Genomic DNA, 18,705 nt, shown 5'->3' with positions numbered 1-18,705 from the left:
AACATCTTTTCGTCATCAGAAATACACAGCAAACCCCTTGTCTGTCATTTCGTATACAGTGAGGAAAATAAGTATTTGAACACCCTGCAGTTTTGCAAGTTCTCCCACTTAGAAATCATGGAGGGGTCTGAAATTTTCATCTTAGGTGCATGTCCGCTGTGAGAGACATAATCTAAAAAAAAAATCCGGAAATCACAATGTATGATTTTTTTTTTATTTTTTTTTTTTTAATAATGTATTTGTATGTTACTGCTGCAAAAAAGTATTTGAACACCTGTGAAAATCAATGTTAATATTTGGTACAGTAGCCTGACGTAGTCAAACGTTTCCTGTCGTTTTTCACCAGGTTTGCTCACACTGCAGCAGGGATTTTGGTCCAGATCTTCTCTTGATCTTTCAGGTTTGGAGTTTCAGCTCCCTCCAAAGACTTCCTATTGAGTTCCAGTCTGCAGACTGGCCAGGCCACTCCAGGACCTTGAAATGCTTCTTACGGAGCCCCTCCTTAGTTGCCCTAGCTGTGTGTTTTGGGTCATTGTCATGCTGGAAGACCCAGCCATGACCCATCTTCAATGCTCTTACTGAGGGAAAGAGGTTGTTTGCCAAAATCTTGCATTACATGACCCCATCCATCCTCCCTTCAATATGGTGCAGTCGTCTTGTCCCCTTTGCAGAAGAGCACCACCAGAGTATGATGTTTCCACCCCCATGCTTCACAGTTGGGATGGTTTTCTTGGGGTTGTTCTCATCCTCTAAACATAAGTGGAGTTGATTCCAAAAAGCTCTATTCTGGTCTCATCTGACCACATTACCTTCTCCCATGCCTCCTCTGGGTCATCCAGATGGTCACTGGTGAACTTCAAACAGGCCTGGACATGTGCTGGCTTGAGCAGGGGGAACTTGCTGCCCTGCAGGATTTTAAACCATGACGGCGTCGTGTGTTACTAATGTAATCTTTGTGACTATGGTTCCAGCTCTCTTCAGGTCATTGACCAGGTCCTCCTGTGTAGTTCTGAGCTTTCTCAGAATCATCCTACCCACAAAGTGAGATCTTGCATGGAATCCCAGACTGAGGGAGATTGACAGTCATCTTGTGTTTCTTCCACTTTCTAATAAATAATCATAACAGTTGTTGTCTTCTACCAAGCTGATTGCCTGTTGTCCTATAGTCCATCCCAGCCTTGTGCAGGTCTACAGTTTTGTCCCTGGTGTCCTTAGACAGCTCTTTGGTCTTGGCTATGGTGGACAGTTTGGAGTGTGATTGATTGAGTGTGTGAACAGGTGTCTTTTATACAGGTAACAAGTTCAAACAGGTGCAATTAATACATGTAAAGAGTGCAGAATAAGAGGGCTTCTTAAAGAAAAATTAACAGGTCTGTGTGAGCCAGAATTCTTGCTGGTTGGGAGGTGTTCAAATACTTATTTGCAACAGTAACATAAAAATAAATTATTTAAAAAAAAAAAATCATTCATTGTGATTTCTGGATTTTTTTTTTTTTTTTTTTAATTATGTCTCTCACAGTGGACATGCACCTAAGATGAAAATTTCAGACCCCTCCATGATTTCTAAGTGGGAGAACTTGCAAAACTGCAGGGTGTTCAAGTGCTTATTTTCCTCACTGTAGGTTCTTTATTAACACATCTTTCTTTTAACAATAAATTACACTACACTAGCTAGAACCCTGGAGGGAGGAGGGGGTTTCCTGTACAGATGCATGTCTCAGTGAGATGGTGGAGTATGAGACACGCTTCCGTTTACGAAATCCCTTCCTGCAGTTTGCAGTCAGCTCCATGTGAAACATTTTGGAGCACTGATGGTCAGTGGCCAACTTTTTATCACACCCAGGAGTAAGGGGGTGGCACTTTATCCAGAATGACTCCAAATATGAGTAAATTAAGTACTTTTATTCTTTCTTTTAATTTTTTGGTAGTTTTGTGGCATTTTAGAAATGCACTCAGTCTTTAAATTGGTACATGTACTCGAGGTGGGTGTGTCAACTGTGTTCACGAGATGAAACTTCAGCCACTGACCCAACAATAGCGCTGTTTACATGTATACGATTAAGCAAATATATTTCGTTCTTTTACATTTGCGCGTGTTTCAGCATTTGGGAAGGAGAGGAATAGTAGTAGCCAGTAGACCAGTAGCTATCAGTATGTCTGGTATTTAGTTATATTTACTTTTCTTTTTTTTTAACTTTCACTTTTTGATGCTGTGTGTGCTTCTTACCCTGTGTGCTGCTATGCAATGCTGCTGGAACCTCAGTGTCCCTGAGGGAGTCTTTCCAAGGGATCAATAAAGTTCTGTCTACTGTAATTTTCTAAAGAGATCATTTCTTGGACCGAGAGAGCGACAGACAGACAGGAGACGAAACCGCTTCAGTGGGGCAAAAAAGTATTTAGTCAGTCCCTGATTGTGCAAGTTCTCCGACTTAAGCCGGGTTCACACGGCAGGATAATTAGGCTGATCTCGGACCCGATCATCCCCTTCCAACAATCTTAGGGACGCCCCGACAATCGTGATGATGTCAAAGATAATCTTATCAGATATTCCTGCCGTGTGTGGTGTGTTCAGAGGGCTCTGATCTGCTCGGAAGGGCGTTAAGAGCGCTCCGATCGCAAATCGGGGATATTCAACATGTTGGGTTTTTTTTGGCCCGATATCGCAGCGTGTGTTGTGTCCTCCGACCACAAACGAGCACGCAGCCTGCTGAATGTGACGTGCAGCCAATCAGAAAGCGAGGTGACGGACATACGGAGTGGAAAATAAAATCAAAACAGCTGTTCTGACTTACCAGAAGGTCCGGTGGTCGCGCTGTATCCACTTCTTTAAAGAACGCCTTGTCTTTTTCTTTTTGTATCTTTTATTCCCTCTGTTTTAAATACTCCACAAAGTATCTCCGTTTGTTTACTCTGAAGTCACGTTTAATCTCAAGAGATTTTTGCGAGATTTCCTGTCTGAACTGTAAAAGTTCATGTGTGAAATCTGTTCGTGTGTGGTGGTGTTATTACCGTGTGGCTGGACACTACACAGTACACACTGTACGACCAAACCTGTTAGATCCATGATTTTTTATCTTCACGTGTGTGGTCTCTCAGGTTTTGGAAACCTAAAGATAATTTTAAAATCCTGTCGTGTGAACCAGGCTTTAGATGAGAGAGGTCTGTAATTTTCAACATAGGTACACTTCAACTGTGAGAGACTCAATGGGGAAAAAAAAAAATCCAGGAAATCAAATTGTAGGATTACAGAGGTCAAACTTGCACAATCAGGGGCTGACTAAATACCTTTTTACTCCACTGTATGTCACTTTACTTATACTATCCTATAAAATGTGTTATACATATGTTTAATTTCAATTTTCAATTTATTTTATTCACAGAGCACCAAATTACAGCAAAGCTGCCTCAAGGCACTTCAAACAAGTAAGGGCTAACCTTACCAACCACTAGGGCAAGCACACAGGTTAGGGATGTCCTGATCCGATCACGTGATCGGAAATCGGGCCCAATCACGTGGTTTCAGACTTGATCGAAATCAGACGTTGCATCCCGATCAGGATTCTGATATAGATTTTATCATCATTATTTTGAGCGCTATTTAAGATAAGATAAACTTGATTGATCTCACAGAGGAGAAATTCACGTTACGTCAGGTCTTAAAAAAACACACAAGATGGGTGTAAGTAGCGTGTGCAAGGATAAGCACTAATAATAATACTTGTAACAGTACAGGACATAAGAAAATGAGGTAGAAATAGAATATATATATATATATATATATATATATATATATATATAAACATGATTGGGATTGAAAAAGAGGTAGGAACATCTTATTTACAATATGTGAGATGGAGTTTAGATGTGATAAGGTGACATTAGTGCAGGGATTTGTAAACAAATTGTTATTGCACATGATATGTAGACAGATTATTGGATGTGGTTATTTCACAGTGTTATTGTACAGTCTGACAGCAGCAGGGAGGAACAACCTGCTGTATTGTTCCTTCTTGCACCGAGGGTGCCTCAGTCTGTCACTGAACGAGCTGTTCAGGTCCACTACAGTCCGGTGCAGAGGGTGAGAGGAGTTGTTCGTGATGGATTTGAACTTGGTTAACACCCTCCTCTCAGCCACCTCCTCCAGAGAGTCCAGAGGACAGCCCAGGACAGAGCTGGACTTCCTGACCAGCTTATTCAGTCTCTTTCTCTCCCACTCTGTGCTTCCTGGGGGCCAACAGATGACAGCATAGAGGAGAGCTGAGGCTACAACAGAGTCGTAGAAGGTCTTAAGCAGAGGCCTGCTCACTCCAAAGGATCTCAGTCTCCTCAGGAGGTGGAGGCGACTCTGGCCTTTTTTGTACAGGGCATCGGTGTTGTGAGTCCAGTCCAGTTTGTTGTTGAGGGGAACACCCAGGTATTTGAAACTGTCCACAGTCTTTATGTCCTCCCCCTGGATGTTCACCGGTGGGTGAGGTTGTAGTTTCCTCCTGAAGTCAGTCACCATTTCCTTCATCTTACTGGTGTTGAGACACAAGTGGTTGTGCTCACACCAGTCCACGAAGTCTGTGATGACAACCGGTACTCCAGCTCGTTCCCCTCAGACACGCGACCCACAGTGACAGAGTCATCAGAGAACTTCTGGAGGTGGCAGCTGTCCGTGTTGCAGGTGAAATCCGAGGCATAGAGGTTGAAGAGGAAAGGCGAGAGGACTGTGCCCTGGGTGCCCCGGTGCTGCACCTTACCACCTCAGACTGACAGCCGCACAGCCACACGTACTGCAGGCGGTCAGTGAGGTAGTTGATGGTCCAGGCGGCGAGATGTCCATCCATACCTGTGTCCTCCAGCTTCCCCCGCAGCAGCGCCGGTCTGATGGTGTGGAAAGCGCTGGCGAAATCAAAGAACATGACTCTTACAGCGCTCCCACCCGTCTCCAGGCGGGTGAGCACTCCCTGCAGCAGGTAGATGACAGCATCATCTACCCCGATGTTGGGCTTGTAGGCGAACTGCAGCGGGTCCAGGATGTCGCTCACCATGGTGCAGAGGTGAGACAGGACGAGCCGTTGCATGGTCCTCATAAGGTGTGAGGTCAGGGCAACTGGTCTGTAGTGGGCTGGTTCCTTGGCATGCGGTGTTTTGGGAACCGTGACCACACAAGAGGTCTTCCACAGGGAAGGGACCACCCCCAGGCTGAGGCTAATGTTGATGATGTGGCTGAGGACCTCACAGAGCTCATCTGCACAGGTCCTCAGCAGCCTCGGGGAGATCCCATCAGGTCCTGCTGCTTTCCTCTGCTTCAGCCGCAGGAGCTGGCCTCTCACCTCGGTTGAAGTTACAGGTGGGGGGGGGGGGGGGGGGGGGGGGTAGCTGAGGTTTCAGCTGGGGTGGGCTGGTGCTGAATACAGTCCCGGGGAGGAGGGACAAGGTCTGGGGTGCAGTGGAGGTGACTGGGGGGTAGAATCTGGGGGTCAGAGGGACTGGAGGGTTGGCTGCTGGAGACGGGTGGATGGTGTGGAGGAGGCAAAACAGTTAAAGTAGCTGTTTAGCTCCTCTGCGAACCGCGAATCCCCATCTGCAGTCCTGTTGGTACTCTGCCCAAATCCGGAGGTGGTCTTGAGGCCTCTCCACACGTCTCTGACGTTGTTCCGGGCCAGCTGCTCCTCCATCTTCCCTCCATACACCTTCTTGGCTGCACGGATCTTCCACTGGAGTTCCTGTTGGACTCTACGCTGCTCCTCTCTGTCTCCCGAGTTGAAAGTCCTCTTCTTCTGCTTCAGGACCTTCAGCTCGGGGGTCATCCAGGGGTGGTTGTTGGGAAAGCATCGTCCCCTCCGGGTGGGCACAGTGCTCTTCACACAGAAGTTGATGTAGTCAGTGACACACTGGGTCAGGCCGTTGATGTCTTCACCGTGAGAGTTTTGAAACGTGCTCCAGTCTGTGGTTCTGAAACAGTCCCCCAGTCTCTCAGTGGCCTCTTCAGTCCAGAGTTTCACTGACCTTTTATGTATTGGTTCTTTCTTCACCCTGGGTCTGTATTGGGGAAGCAGATAGATGAGGCTGTGATCCAATCGTCCCAGCGGGGGGAGAGGTTGGAGGTGTAAGTGTCCTCCACATTAGTGTAAAAAAGGTCCAGTATTCTATTGTCCCTGGTTTTACACATGACATACTGGGTGAACGTGGGGAGGGTGGCGGAGAGGGAGGCGTGGTTAAAGTCCCTGGTGATGAGGAGGAGGGCGCGGGGATGTTGTGTCTGCAGCCGTGTGACTGTACTGTGGATCCGCTCACAGGCAGTAATGGCATCTGCAGAGGGAGGAATATACACGGAGAGCGTAATCACACTTCCAAACTCTCATGGGAGATAGTACAGCCTCATGCTCACCGTGAGTAGCTCCACATCCGAGGAGCAGATCTGATCTTTCACGTGAATATGAGCTGCGCTGCACCATTTCTCACTCACATAAACGGTGAGACCCCCTCTCTTTTTTCCGCTCTCCACCAGCATCCTGTCCGCGCGGATGAGTGTAAAGCCATCCATGTTAATGACCAAATCCGGTACATGTTCATCCAACCACGTCTCCGTGAAGCACATGAGACTGTAGCCCTTATACAGCCTCTGGAAACGGGTTAGCGCGGCTAGCTCCTCGATCTTGTTGCGGAGAGACCTTACATTCCCCATGACCACAGACGGAATATAAGTCCTTCTCCGCTTCGTCCGGCCACCCCTGCAACCCCTCCGTTTCTTCTGTTAAGCCTCAGTCCCACCGAATAATGAAGGCTGAAGAAGCAGCCACGCATGGGTGTGGGGTGATTATTTGAAGAATGACCCATGTTTTGATCTATCACGTATCCACTATGAAGGTGCCACTATGTGCCTCTCTGTACCCCGCATGTGCCGCGTAGCAGCCTCTAGTGAGCCACGGACAACCTGTCATTACAGCCTCGATTGGCTCGCATCAGCCACACTTATCCACGTAGCGCCATGATAACGCCATGTTGGCGCACGTTTAGGCTTGAGTTTGGTCCAAACCTCCAGCCCTCCCACACCTGGTCCCTTCAAAGTGTGGGTTTTCAATTCACAGATTCACAGCAGCATTTGAAGATGTCCCTTCTTTTTTTTTAAACGCACTCCAAAAATAGACACTCCAGCACAGTTCCGCAGTTGTGCGCCAGGCTGCTGTGAACCTGTAATACACCAGACCAGCTAGACCCGAACCACGGGTTCCTGGAGAGCCGCCTCTGTGCTCCTCGCTGGCTCCGCGGCTCTCTGGCTTTTCTTCTGCGCTTTAAACACACAAAACTTTGTTTGTCCGTTTATTTCTGCAAAATCGTTCTTTTGCGCGCGCACTGCTGTTGTCCTTTCATGGACAGCCACCTCTGTGCTTTTTCTAAGTGGCTTCCTTTCCATCCGTGGCTTGCTGGCTTTATTATTTCCTTGGCTTTAAACACAATCATTTTTACAACGTGAATCCACTTTTAACTTTGTGTTCGTCCGTTTACGAGGTCTATTAGAAAAGTATCGGACCTTTTTATTTTTTGCAAAAACTATATGAATTTGAATCATGTGCACTTGCATCAGCCAAGCTTGAACCTTCGTGCACAGGCGTGAGTTTTTTCACGCCTGTCGGTTGTGTCATTCGCCTCTGGGCAGGCTTTGAGTGAGCACTGGTCCACCCCTCTCGTCGGATTTTCATTGTCAGGAAAATGTCTGAACAGCTGGAGCAGCGCTGCATCAAATTTTTCAAGAAACTGTGTGAGACAGCCAGGTGGAAACCATTCGGAAAATTCAGATGGCTTTCGGTGAAAATCTTATGGGCATCACACAGATTAAGGAGCATTACAACCGGATTAAAGACGGCCCACAGCGGCTGAGGGCGGGCCGCGCTTCGAGCGGCCATCGACAAGCTGAAATGACCACATCATTTCCAAAGTGAAGGCTGTGTTGATCTGGGACATCGTGTGACTACCAGAGAAATGGCAGAAAAGGTGGACATCAGCCATTTTTCTTCAGATTCCACTGTTACAGGAGATTTTGTAATGAAAGACATGCGGAGGCATTCGCGCATCGGGACGAAGCCGCAATGGCGGAGAACAAAAGCAAGTCCATGTTGGAAGTCTCACGGGACATGTTGTGACATGCCCAGCTCTCCACAATTTCTCGGATACTCACTCGACTAAAAAGCCACCGAAAGCCGTCTGAATCTTCTGAATGGTGGAAGACCTAACGCCATTGTGACTTCGTCCCGACGTGCGAATCAGCGCGACGCGCGTTGGAAGCGTCGCATCAAAAGCCGAACTAAAGCGATGCTTCTGACGGGAGCGCGCATTGCCGCTTGTCGGCAGGCTGACGCGGTCAAAGTTCAACCCAATCCAACTTTCGACGCTCTGAGCTGTGACGTAGCTTCGTGCTGTCCAATAGGAACTATGCGTCGGGCCAAAACATGGAAGACTAGTGGCAGAAACCACTGATCTGTACAAAACAGAAACGTGTCACAGGACTGCTCATTTATAGAGCAGTTTTCTGAAGAAAAATCCTTGGAAATGTTTTTTGTTGTTGTTTGTTACCTCTAAATTTCTGATTGTTGTTTGTTACCTCTAAATTTCTGATTACTGTTAAAGTTTAGAACACTTGTAATTAAAATAGCTAAATCAATAAGAAACCTTTCATCTGTAAATTAAAACCACCTGTTATTTCAGATTAGATAATTTCTTGTTTAACATAAGGAACCTTGGACATTTATTTTTAGACAAATAAAATAACATGGAAATTTGTACATTTTTTTAAGTCTGGTAGATTATTACTTGCTTGTTCAAGCTACCTCAAGAAGAAGTGCACTGTTTAAGTGATAAATAACAAAATAAGGTGATTAAAATGAAAATATATATTTAGCATTCAGTTTTTTAGAGTATCAGATCGGGACTCGGTATCAGCAGATAATCAAAATCAGATGACTCGGAATCGGATCGGGGCCAAACAAACCTGATCGGGACATCCCTAACACAGGTGACAGTCATAAGGAAAAACATTCAGATGTTTTACACCGAAAGCACAACTTTTGCTATTATTTCAATCCCATATCTCCTGTTTACAGGTTTATTTACTGTGCAGTATTGGTAACTGTATGTACATCTTCTTAATTATTTTTTGCTCTATGTAACACTTGCTTTGACAATGTAAGCATATGTTTCCCATGTCAATAAAGCTCCGAGGGTGTCTTTTCTATATAAAGTTTTTTTTTTTTTTTCCAAGATCTGCCATTTTTTTATCAATCAAGATTTGATTGAGATTTTTTTCACAGGGGTGTCCCACCAATTGCGTACAAGTACATGTATTGTTTTGAGGAAGGAGCACAATTCTGCATTTCCAAAATGCCACAAGAAACCACCCAATAAAAAATTAAAGTAATTAATTCTCTCACCAAAACATCAAATCTAGACTTGCATCTTAGATGTACCTCTGGCAAATTGTAGCTGAACTTTCAGGTGTTCTTTTTAGAAAATCCTCCTCTATACCTCTTCATCAAGAAGCTGTATAACTGAGGATACAAAATATCCTCATATAAAATCACCAATAATGATAATAATAATATTAAAGAAAACAAAGCTCTGGTATCGGAATAGTATCGGCAGATATCCAAATTCAGGGATCGGATCGGAAGTGAACAAATGTGGATCGGTGCATTTGTAAAGTCAATGTAACATTACACTGAAACGCTGGCAAATAACATATAATAATGTATTATACAAGGATGGTATGATGTGTTTTTCTTACAGACCAGAATGAGTGTTTGATCAATAATGGAGGCTGTTCGCACCTCTGTGTGGACCAGACGCCGGGCTTCTTCTGCGACTGTCCCAAGAACATGAAGCTGATTATGGAGAACCAGTGTGAAGGTGAGTGGTACCTCAGCTTGATCGTTGCCACAAGCTGCTAAATTTAGTTTTCCCTCACAGTAACAAGGCAGTTTTCTGCCTCACAGTACAGTTTACATTCATGCATATATTGGGCCTGTTTTAGTTTTCATGTTTTATGTGCAGCATGGAAACATATGGAATTTGAGTTCAGTAATTTTCATGTCTGGATAAGTATGGAAAAATATGTGTTTTCAGACTTTTGCCTACTACATTGTACATTAAAATGTAGCCTAAAATTCAGATAAAATGTTTGGAGCACAGAAATGTCATTGTACTTGGCTAAGGGAAGGTTGGCAGCAATCTGCATTTTGCGGTGTGGCTGGAAGACTAAAGAAAAAAGAATCATTGGTTACTCCCCTTTCTAGTGTCTACTGGTTGCTGGTGCAGGCTAACAAATGTGAGAACCCTCATTTTTAATACAAGACAAGACAAGGCAGTATGAATCCCCATCACCAAAGAAGCAAAAACGTGACTGGAAACAAAAGTATAAGTGACAACGTAGTACAATCTGTAACCTCACCACTAAATGGTCACTAAATCCAACACACACTGTAGCTTTAATAAATATATTTATTATATGGCTGCAATGCTGCGCTCTCTGATTGACTGATTTCCGTTCTGATGTTTTCTCATGTCAGACCGATTACCATAGTGATTGGTCCAGAATGCGCGTCACAGCATTACAAACCAGAAAGCTAAAAACACAATTAGAAAAACCAAGTCAGACATGAACATATTCCATAAATATCTAAACCGCATTGGAAAAAACACAGATTTGAAAGCTTACCAGCCAATGGCTGGACCATCTGTTAGCAAGTTCTTCTATATATAATAAACAAATTATAAACCTCGCTTGCTTTGACTGTACCGGAATATCAGACCACTGTATTTTTCACAGGGACCTCGCTAACGCTCAGTTCGTACTTACACCTCGGCCTGATATTTTCCCGTATAGACCTCAAGCTCAGTTATTAATTCTTTATTATTAGTGTGTAAATTGAGCTTTGACGTATACATGACTCATTCCCCTGCAGTGCCTATTAACCTCCTTTTTAAGGATTTGTTCTGTTAACCAGAAATTGACGTGTGCCTGGAGAGTGACGTGTGCGATCAGTCATGCGTTCACGTCAATAGCAGCTTCACCTGTGACTGCCACGAGGGATACCAGAGCAGTCCAGCAACCGGAGAGTGCAAAGCCAAAGGTGAGTGAGTTACCTTGTGGTAACTGAAGGTGTCCAATGATTAACGAGTGTGTTTGTACATGGCTTTTGTTTCTTATCGATGACCAGGCACATTTGTTTTGAGTTTGGTCTCACAGCTTTTTAATGTAGCGGGTAAAAAAAACTGTGTAAAGAAACAAGTGGCATGTCCTAAATAAACTTTTAACCTACTTAAATTATAAACTTTAAATAGTTGTTAAACTACACAGGCAAATATCTATCAGTTCACACAAGCAGGTACGAGTACTTATTGAACACTTGTCCATGAGAGCGCACTCTTATGGACCTGTGTGCTGAATTGATAATTCTGTAGAAGGTTTGCGTGTTGCTGGTGCTTATTTTCTGATAAAGTTTGAATGTGGCAAGGAGAGTTAAGCATCTTTTCCACCTTGCTGAGGTCTGTGAGTTTTCCCAATCAGACCTCGACACAGCCTCTGTGTGTTCCCAAGGGAGGTCAACATTCCCAGCTCAGGAACATTAACTCATACGTGTGCTCATTAAGAATGTGTTACTCCCGGCCATTTCAGGCGCCCCATTTGGCTCGGTGCAGGCTTGCTGCATGTGGACATCTTATTTTAAAGACAGAGCATGGAATAAATCACTTCGAGGTATCAGGAGTTGACAGCCGTGCCTTGCTCGTGCCATCCTGAGCAAAGAAAGTCTTTCTTGACATTTGTTGAGTAGCGTACCTGCTCGGAAAGACTCTAGCCAGTCAGATGCAGTGCGCCCGAGTTGTAGCTTAGTGGGAAGGAGCGCCAGAGTGTGCCAGGCGTAAGAGCAGCTTTCATAGATAGTACAAGTTAAACTTCATTCTTTGGTCTGGTGGGGTTTTGGTTCTTATTGTTTGTTCATCTTTTTAAAAAATTTTCTTACCTGTACCAAGGGAGGATACTTTTTGTTAGAATTTATTGAAAACCACTGAACAGAATTTTCTGAAATAAGTAAAAATAAATAATGTTTTGACTTGCATCATAAAAAAAAACTTGGTAAATTTTGTTAATGACGCAGATCAGAGTTATTTACCAATTTATTACCTCCACCAACTAACACAAATCCAGCCAAACGCTAGACAAGCTAATTGTCACGCCGCAGCGTTTGTCATCAGTCATCCTCAGTTTGAAAAATTGCTTCTGCTGCTACAGTTATGATTTGGATCAAACTTCCACACAGTGTTTTTCAGATGGTTCCATCAAAGATGTGCTCAAGGTCAAGGGTTGACTGCTATGGTCATTTAAATGATTTCATGAAACCTGCTACTCTGCTTTGGTTGACTGGATCATTATGACCCACATCTTTTTCTGTGTGTGTGTGTGTGTGTGTGTGTGTGTGTGTGTGTGTGTGTGTGTGTGTGTGTGTGTGTGTGTGTGTGTGTGTGTGTGTGTGTGTGTGTGTGTGTGTGTGTGTGTGTGTGTGTGTGTGATCCTTTAGATTTCTGCTGCTGTGAAATCCCACATTGCATGAAAATTTAGTCCAACAAATGACAAGGACGCTTCGAATACATGAGTGACGAGTAATCAGTTTAAACTTGTAAAATAGTGACACAAACTTTGATGTTTTCAAATCAATATTTGTGCTATAGCAATATACAATTACTCATGCAGTAAGTAAAATTTTTAACAAGAAAGAGACAGAATTGTGACATTGTTTAAGCCGTTTTGAGTGTTTGCTCATCTGTGCAGCACAGTGGTTTGTGGGGTTTTATCATTTTAAATTCCCACAGATGATAAACCCATGATTAGCACGTGTGTATGATAAGTGGATAAAGTGTTGACTGAGTGACGCACACAGTGACATGTAGCAGATTGTTTTAACATTCAGTGCTGATAGAAAAACAACTGGGCAGTGTGGCAGCCAAGTGGTTTGGGTGTTTGCTTCCTAAACTGATAACTCCACGTTTAAGACCATCCATGCCCATTCTCTGTAATGTGGAGCTGCACCAAGAAGGATATCCAGCTTAAAACTTGTGCCCAATCTATGTGCATGCAGATCTGTATTTGAGCTGCTGTGGTGACCCCAGTTAAAAAATAAATAAAATTAAAAAACCTGAGAAGCTGCAATAACATACTGATCATGGATAAAGAGAGTTTTAGAGTATTTGTCTTGTAATGCAATGGCCGTACGATCTCCCATGGGAGTTTGAAAGTGTGATTACGCTCTGCGCATATATTCCTCCCTCTGCAGACGCCACCGCTGCCTGTGAGCGGATCCACAGTACAGTCATGCGGCTGCAGACACAACACCCACACGCGCTCCTCCTCATCACGGGGGACTTTAACCACGCCTCCCTCTCCGCCACCCTCCCACGTTCACCCAGTACGTCACATGTACAACCAGAGACAATAGAATACTGGACCTTTTTTACGCTAATGTGGAGGACGCTTACACCTCCAACCCCTCCCCCCGCTCGGACGATCAGCTCACAAACTCGTCTACCTGCTCCCCCAATACACACCCAGGGTGAGAAGAGAGCCAGTGCAGAAAAGGTCAGTGAAACTCTGGACTGAAGAGGCCATTGAGAGACTGGGGGACTGTTTCAGAACCACAGACTGAAGCATGTTTCAAAACTCTTATGGTGAAGACATCAACGGCCTGACCCAGTGTGTCACTGACTACATGAACTTCTGTGTGGAGAGCACTGTGCCCACCCGGAGGGTATGGTGCTTTCCCAGCAACCACCCCTGGGTGACCCCCGAGCTGAAGGTCCTGATGAACCAGAAGAAGAGGGCTTTCAATTTGGGAGACAGAGAGGAGCAGCGTAGAGTCCAACAGCAACTCCAGTGGAAGATCTGGGCAGCCAAGAAGGAGTATGGAAGGAAGATGGAGGAGCAGCTGGCCCAGAACAATGTCAGGGACATGTGGAGAGGCCTCAAGACCGCCTCCGGATTTGGGCAGGGTGCCAGCAGGACTGCAGATGGAGATTCTCGGTTTGCAGAGGAGCTAAACAGTTACTTTAACTGTTTTGGTTCCTCCACGCCTGCCCCCCTGCCTGATCCCAGCTCTCCATATGTCTCCAGCAGCCAGCCCTCCAGTCCCTCTGACCCCCCACCTTCTACCTACTCCCACTGCACCCCGGACTTTGTCCCTCCTCTCCCCGGACTGTATTCAGCACCAGCCCACCTCAGCTCACACCTCAGCTCCCCCTCCCTCCGCCCCCTCACTGTAACTCTGACTGAGGTGAGAGTCCAGCTCCTGCGGCTGAAGCAAAGAAAAGCAGCAGGACCTGATGGGATCTCCTCGAGGCTGCTGAGGATCTGTGCAGATGAGCTCTGTGAGGTCCTCAGCCACATCTTCAACAATAGCCTAAGCCTGGGGGTGGTCCCCACCCTGTGGAAGACCTCCTGTGTGGTCCCGGTTCCCAAAACACCGCACACCAAGGAACCGGCCCACTACAGACCAGTTGCCCTGACCTCCCACCTCACGAAGACCATGGAGCGGCTTGTCCTGTCTCACCTCCGCACCGTGGTGAGCGACATCCTGGACCCGCTGCAGTTCGCCTACAGGCCCAACATCAGGGTAGATGACACTGTCATCTACCTGCTGCAGTGGGCGCTCACCCACCTGGAGACCAGCGGGAGCGCTGTGAGAGTCATGTTCTTTGATTTCCACAACGCTTTCAACACCATCAGACTGGCGCTGCTGTGGGGGAAGCTGGAGGATGCAGGTGTGGATGGACATCTCGCCACCTGGACCACTGACTACCTCACCGACCGCCCGCAGTACGTGCGGCTGCGTGGCTGTCAGTCTGAGGTGGTAAGTTGCAGCACCGGGGCCCCCCAGGGCACCGTCCTCTCGCCTTTCCTCTTCACCCTCTACACCTCGGACTTCACCTACAACACGGACAGCTGCCATCTCCAGAAGTTCTCTGATGACTCCGCCATTGTGGGTCGTGTGTCTGAGGGGAATGAGCTGGAGTACCGGTCAGTCATCAGACTTCGTGGACTGGTGTGAGCACATCCACTTGTTTCTCAACACCAGTAAGACGAAGGAGATGGCGATCGACTTCAGGAGGAAACCACCTCACCCACCGGTGAACATCCAGGGGGAGGACATAGAGACCGTGGACAGTTTCAGATACCTGGGTGTTCATCTCAACAACAAACTGGGCTGGACTCACAACACTGATGCCCTGTACAAGAAAGGCCAGAGTTGCTTCCACCTCTTGAGGAGACTGAGATCCTTTGGAGTGAGCAGGCCTCTGCTTAAGACCTTCTATGACTCTGTTGTAGCCTCTGCTCTCCTCTAGTCCTCTATGCTGTCATCTGTTGGGCCCCGGACAGCACAGAATGGGAGAGAAAGAGACTGAATGAGCTGGTCAGGAAGTCCAGCTCTGTCCTGGGCTGTCCTCTGGACTCTCTGGCAGAGGTGGCTGAGAGGAGGGTGTTAGCCAAGTTCAAATCCATCATGGACAGCTCCTCTCACCCTCTGCACTGGACTGTAGTGGAGCTGAGCAGCTCCTTCAGTGACAGACTGAGGCACCCTCAGTGCAAGAAGGAACGATACAGCAGGTCGTTCATGTTTATATATGCATATGTACTTATATATACATATTTTATTTGTACCTCATTTTCTTATTTTATTGTATTGTTAAAAGTATTATTATTATTATTGCTTATCCTTGCACACGCTGTTTGGTGCACATTTGCCTCTACTCGCACCCATCTTGTGTGTTTTTTAAGAGTTGACATAACATGTGAATTTCTCCACTGTGAGATCAATAAAGTCTTATCTTAATATTGGACAGACAAAGTATACTACACAACTAATTAGACTCCTACTTGTGATAAATTAACATCCATAATCGTCATCTGTGATTTTTATTTGAAACTTGCAGATTTTCTCTCCTATTGTCTTGTATATTTGTGGACTTCTTCCCCTCCAAATCTATGGATTGTGTTTGTGATTGAAGGTGTTTTGTTTGTTTGTTTGTTTTAGTTTGTTTTGTAGTTGCAGTGGGCTCTTTCTTATGCTGCATTCTCACCGGATGCCACGCAACGCCACAAATTCGCATCCTCACCTGGCGATGGATGCGGCACCATCGCCCAGTGTGTCGCTCTGCCTGAACCGCATTCACACCGGACACCACAAATTCATCATTTGCTGCAGGAGCTGCATCTGGATGATGGCCGCTTTCAGCGGTACTTCCGCCTCTCCAGGACCCAGTTTGAGGATCTCCTGTCCCATTCGCATACGCACATGTGAACAAAGAAACAAAAAAAACTTGCTGCTGCTGCAGTTCATCGCCCTCCCCTCAAACTCTGTAATAATTGTTATAAACCAGTCACCATTTGTTTTATTATACATCTGTGTAGTTAATACAATTGTCTTCATGGATGATTCGTTTGCGCATGCACATGTGAACAAAAAAAAAAAAAACTGGCTGCTGCAGTTCATTGCTCTCCTGTCCAACTCTGTCATAATTGTGTTAAATAAATAAAGGACAAAAGGGATATAAGTTCTGCTCACAGGCTGATTGCCAGAGACAGGATATGTCCACATCAAGTATAAGCTCCAGACAGCTCCATGTCACTACATATCCAGTCCCCGATTGGTCATTGCGACGCGACAAGATGAAAAAGTTTAGATTTTTCAACTTGGGGAAAAGGGCGATGCGATGCAATGCGATATCGCGCCACAAACGCGCCAGTCTCGCTCAGACTTGCTTTATTCACGTCCATTGTGTCGCATTGCGTTGCTTGAACTTTTATGGTGCCACAATGTGTCCTTCCATAGGGATTATATGGCAATCTGCGCGCCGTTGCTCGCGTGGCATCTGGTGTGAACGCGGCATTGTACCACATGAAAACTGGTGCATATTGAAATGACCATTTCATTTTCATGTTTTAGTTGTGTGTGTTTAGAAGCCTTAATGTCAGCTAAATGAAGAGTTTAGCTCAAGCATAGAAAAATAAATATCCACAATAGCCTGATTTTTGTTTTTACAGAATATATGTTGGGTTATTTGTTTCCTTTTGTGGTCTACTTGCTTTCATGTTTACATCAGAGATAGCAATTGTGAAAAACTTCTCCAGAATTTCCAATACATCAGATTCTTCTGTCTCAGACGTCATCAGTTCCTCCTGTCGATGCCCCCTGTCTTTGTGGCACTGCTACGTTGCAAAAGTGTCTCATGACCTCAAGCTCTGCATCTAACAAAGAGGGAGATGACTGTGTTGATGCTGAAAACCTGTGTAAAACCACATTTTTCCACACAGGAATCAACAAAGAACCAGGCCAATAAGTAAACTCGGTAATTGTATTGATTTTGATAAAATCTCATCGATTCGTATCCCGAGATTATAGGGTAGCTGAATGTGGAACTCTTTGTTCATTTTGTGCTGCTGATCCGGGGTGCAGTGGCAGTAGACCAAGCAGCTTATCCCATACTTTCCTATCCTGAGCTGCATCCTCTAACTCTTCCCTGGGAATCTCGAGGCTTCCCATGCCATCTGGGAAATGTAATCCTTCCAGGATGTGCTGGGTCTTCTTCCAGTTAGACATGCCTGGAAGATCTCCCTTAAGGAGACAACCAGTGGGCAGTCTCTCCACATGCCCCAACCACATCAATTGGCTCCTTTTGATGCAAAGAAGCAGCTGCTCTACTCTGAGTCATTCTGACATAAATGAGGTTCTCACCCTGTCCCTGAGTGTAAGACCAGATACCTGACAGAGGAATCTCATTGCCACCCTTGTATCCATGACCTTGTTCTTTTGGTCATTACTCCAATTTCATAACCATAGGAGAGGAGAGTAAATCGACTGGTAAATCAAGAGCATTCTGGCTCAGTGCCAGAATTCACAACGGCCCAGCACAGTGTCCGAAGGACCTCAGACACAGCCCAGTCTGTCTATTGAGCTCAAGCTCCACCAATCTATCATTTTCCAACAGAAGACCATGGCCTCAGATTTGGAGGGGCTGACCCTCATCCCAGTTGCTTCACATTCTGCCTCGAACCTCCCCAGTGCATTTCGGAGGTCACGCTCTGAAATTCTTGCCGTTCTTGTACTGCACCACTAATTTGCAACAAAACTTGAAGCAAGTTGATTTTATTGACATATTGTGAACTGATGCCAGTGGTACATGGAGTAGATGGACAATGTTTTTAATTTCACCCTTCCATGCTCTTTAGTGTTTTGCTTCCTGTAATCTTATAGCCCTCACTATCAAAAGTGGATTATTTATTTAATATTAATGAGCTTACCTATAATTTATAGAGTAAATTTGTAATTAAAATATAGGCTGTGGGCAGAGAGACTCAGTCCAACAAGCTATCTGTCTTCTATCTCTGAGATCTTCCCATTTTCAATTTTATTCACAGATTCACTGGCCCGTATCTAAATCCCTCAGATTCACAAAATATCTCCCCCAAAAGCACTGTTGTCAGATATGTTGGACTGATTCAGGATATTATTATAATTTATTGCCCAGAGAAGTATTTTTATTCAGGATGTAAAGATAACCCTTCAGAACCTTCACGCATGTGACCTGGGATGTGCACCAAAGTCTGTTTTATTTTATGTCAACAAGGAGGGGCTTTTAATGATTTTGTCTCAAAACCCTTTTAAAAAGTTCAAATAA

At 45.2% G+C, this 18,705-nt stretch overlaps 1 protein-coding gene across 2 annotated transcripts in view; it reads left to right on the top strand.

The window, feature by feature from the left end:
* The window catches only part of LOC117518807 (low-density lipoprotein receptor-like), a 131,851-nt gene that overhangs the window by 69,703 nt on the left and 43,443 nt on the right, over positions 1-18,705 (top strand). For both annotated transcript variants that reach the window (XM_034180045.1, XM_034180046.1), the window contains exons 4-5: positions 9,769-9,888; positions 10,986-11,111. In XM_034180045.1, coding sequence (XP_034035936.1) covers positions 9,769-9,888; positions 10,986-11,111 — 246 coding nt within the window. The remainder of the gene's footprint in view (positions 1-9,768; positions 9,889-10,985; positions 11,112-18,705) is intronic.

The sequence above is a fragment of the Thalassophryne amazonica genome, chromosome 10, assembly GCF_902500255.1.
Source record: "Thalassophryne amazonica chromosome 10, fThaAma1.1, whole genome shotgun sequence".
Classification (NCBI taxonomy): domain Eukaryota; kingdom Metazoa; phylum Chordata; class Actinopteri; order Batrachoidiformes; family Batrachoididae; genus Thalassophryne; species Thalassophryne amazonica.
This window is presented reverse-complemented; position numbering and strand designations above follow the sequence as displayed.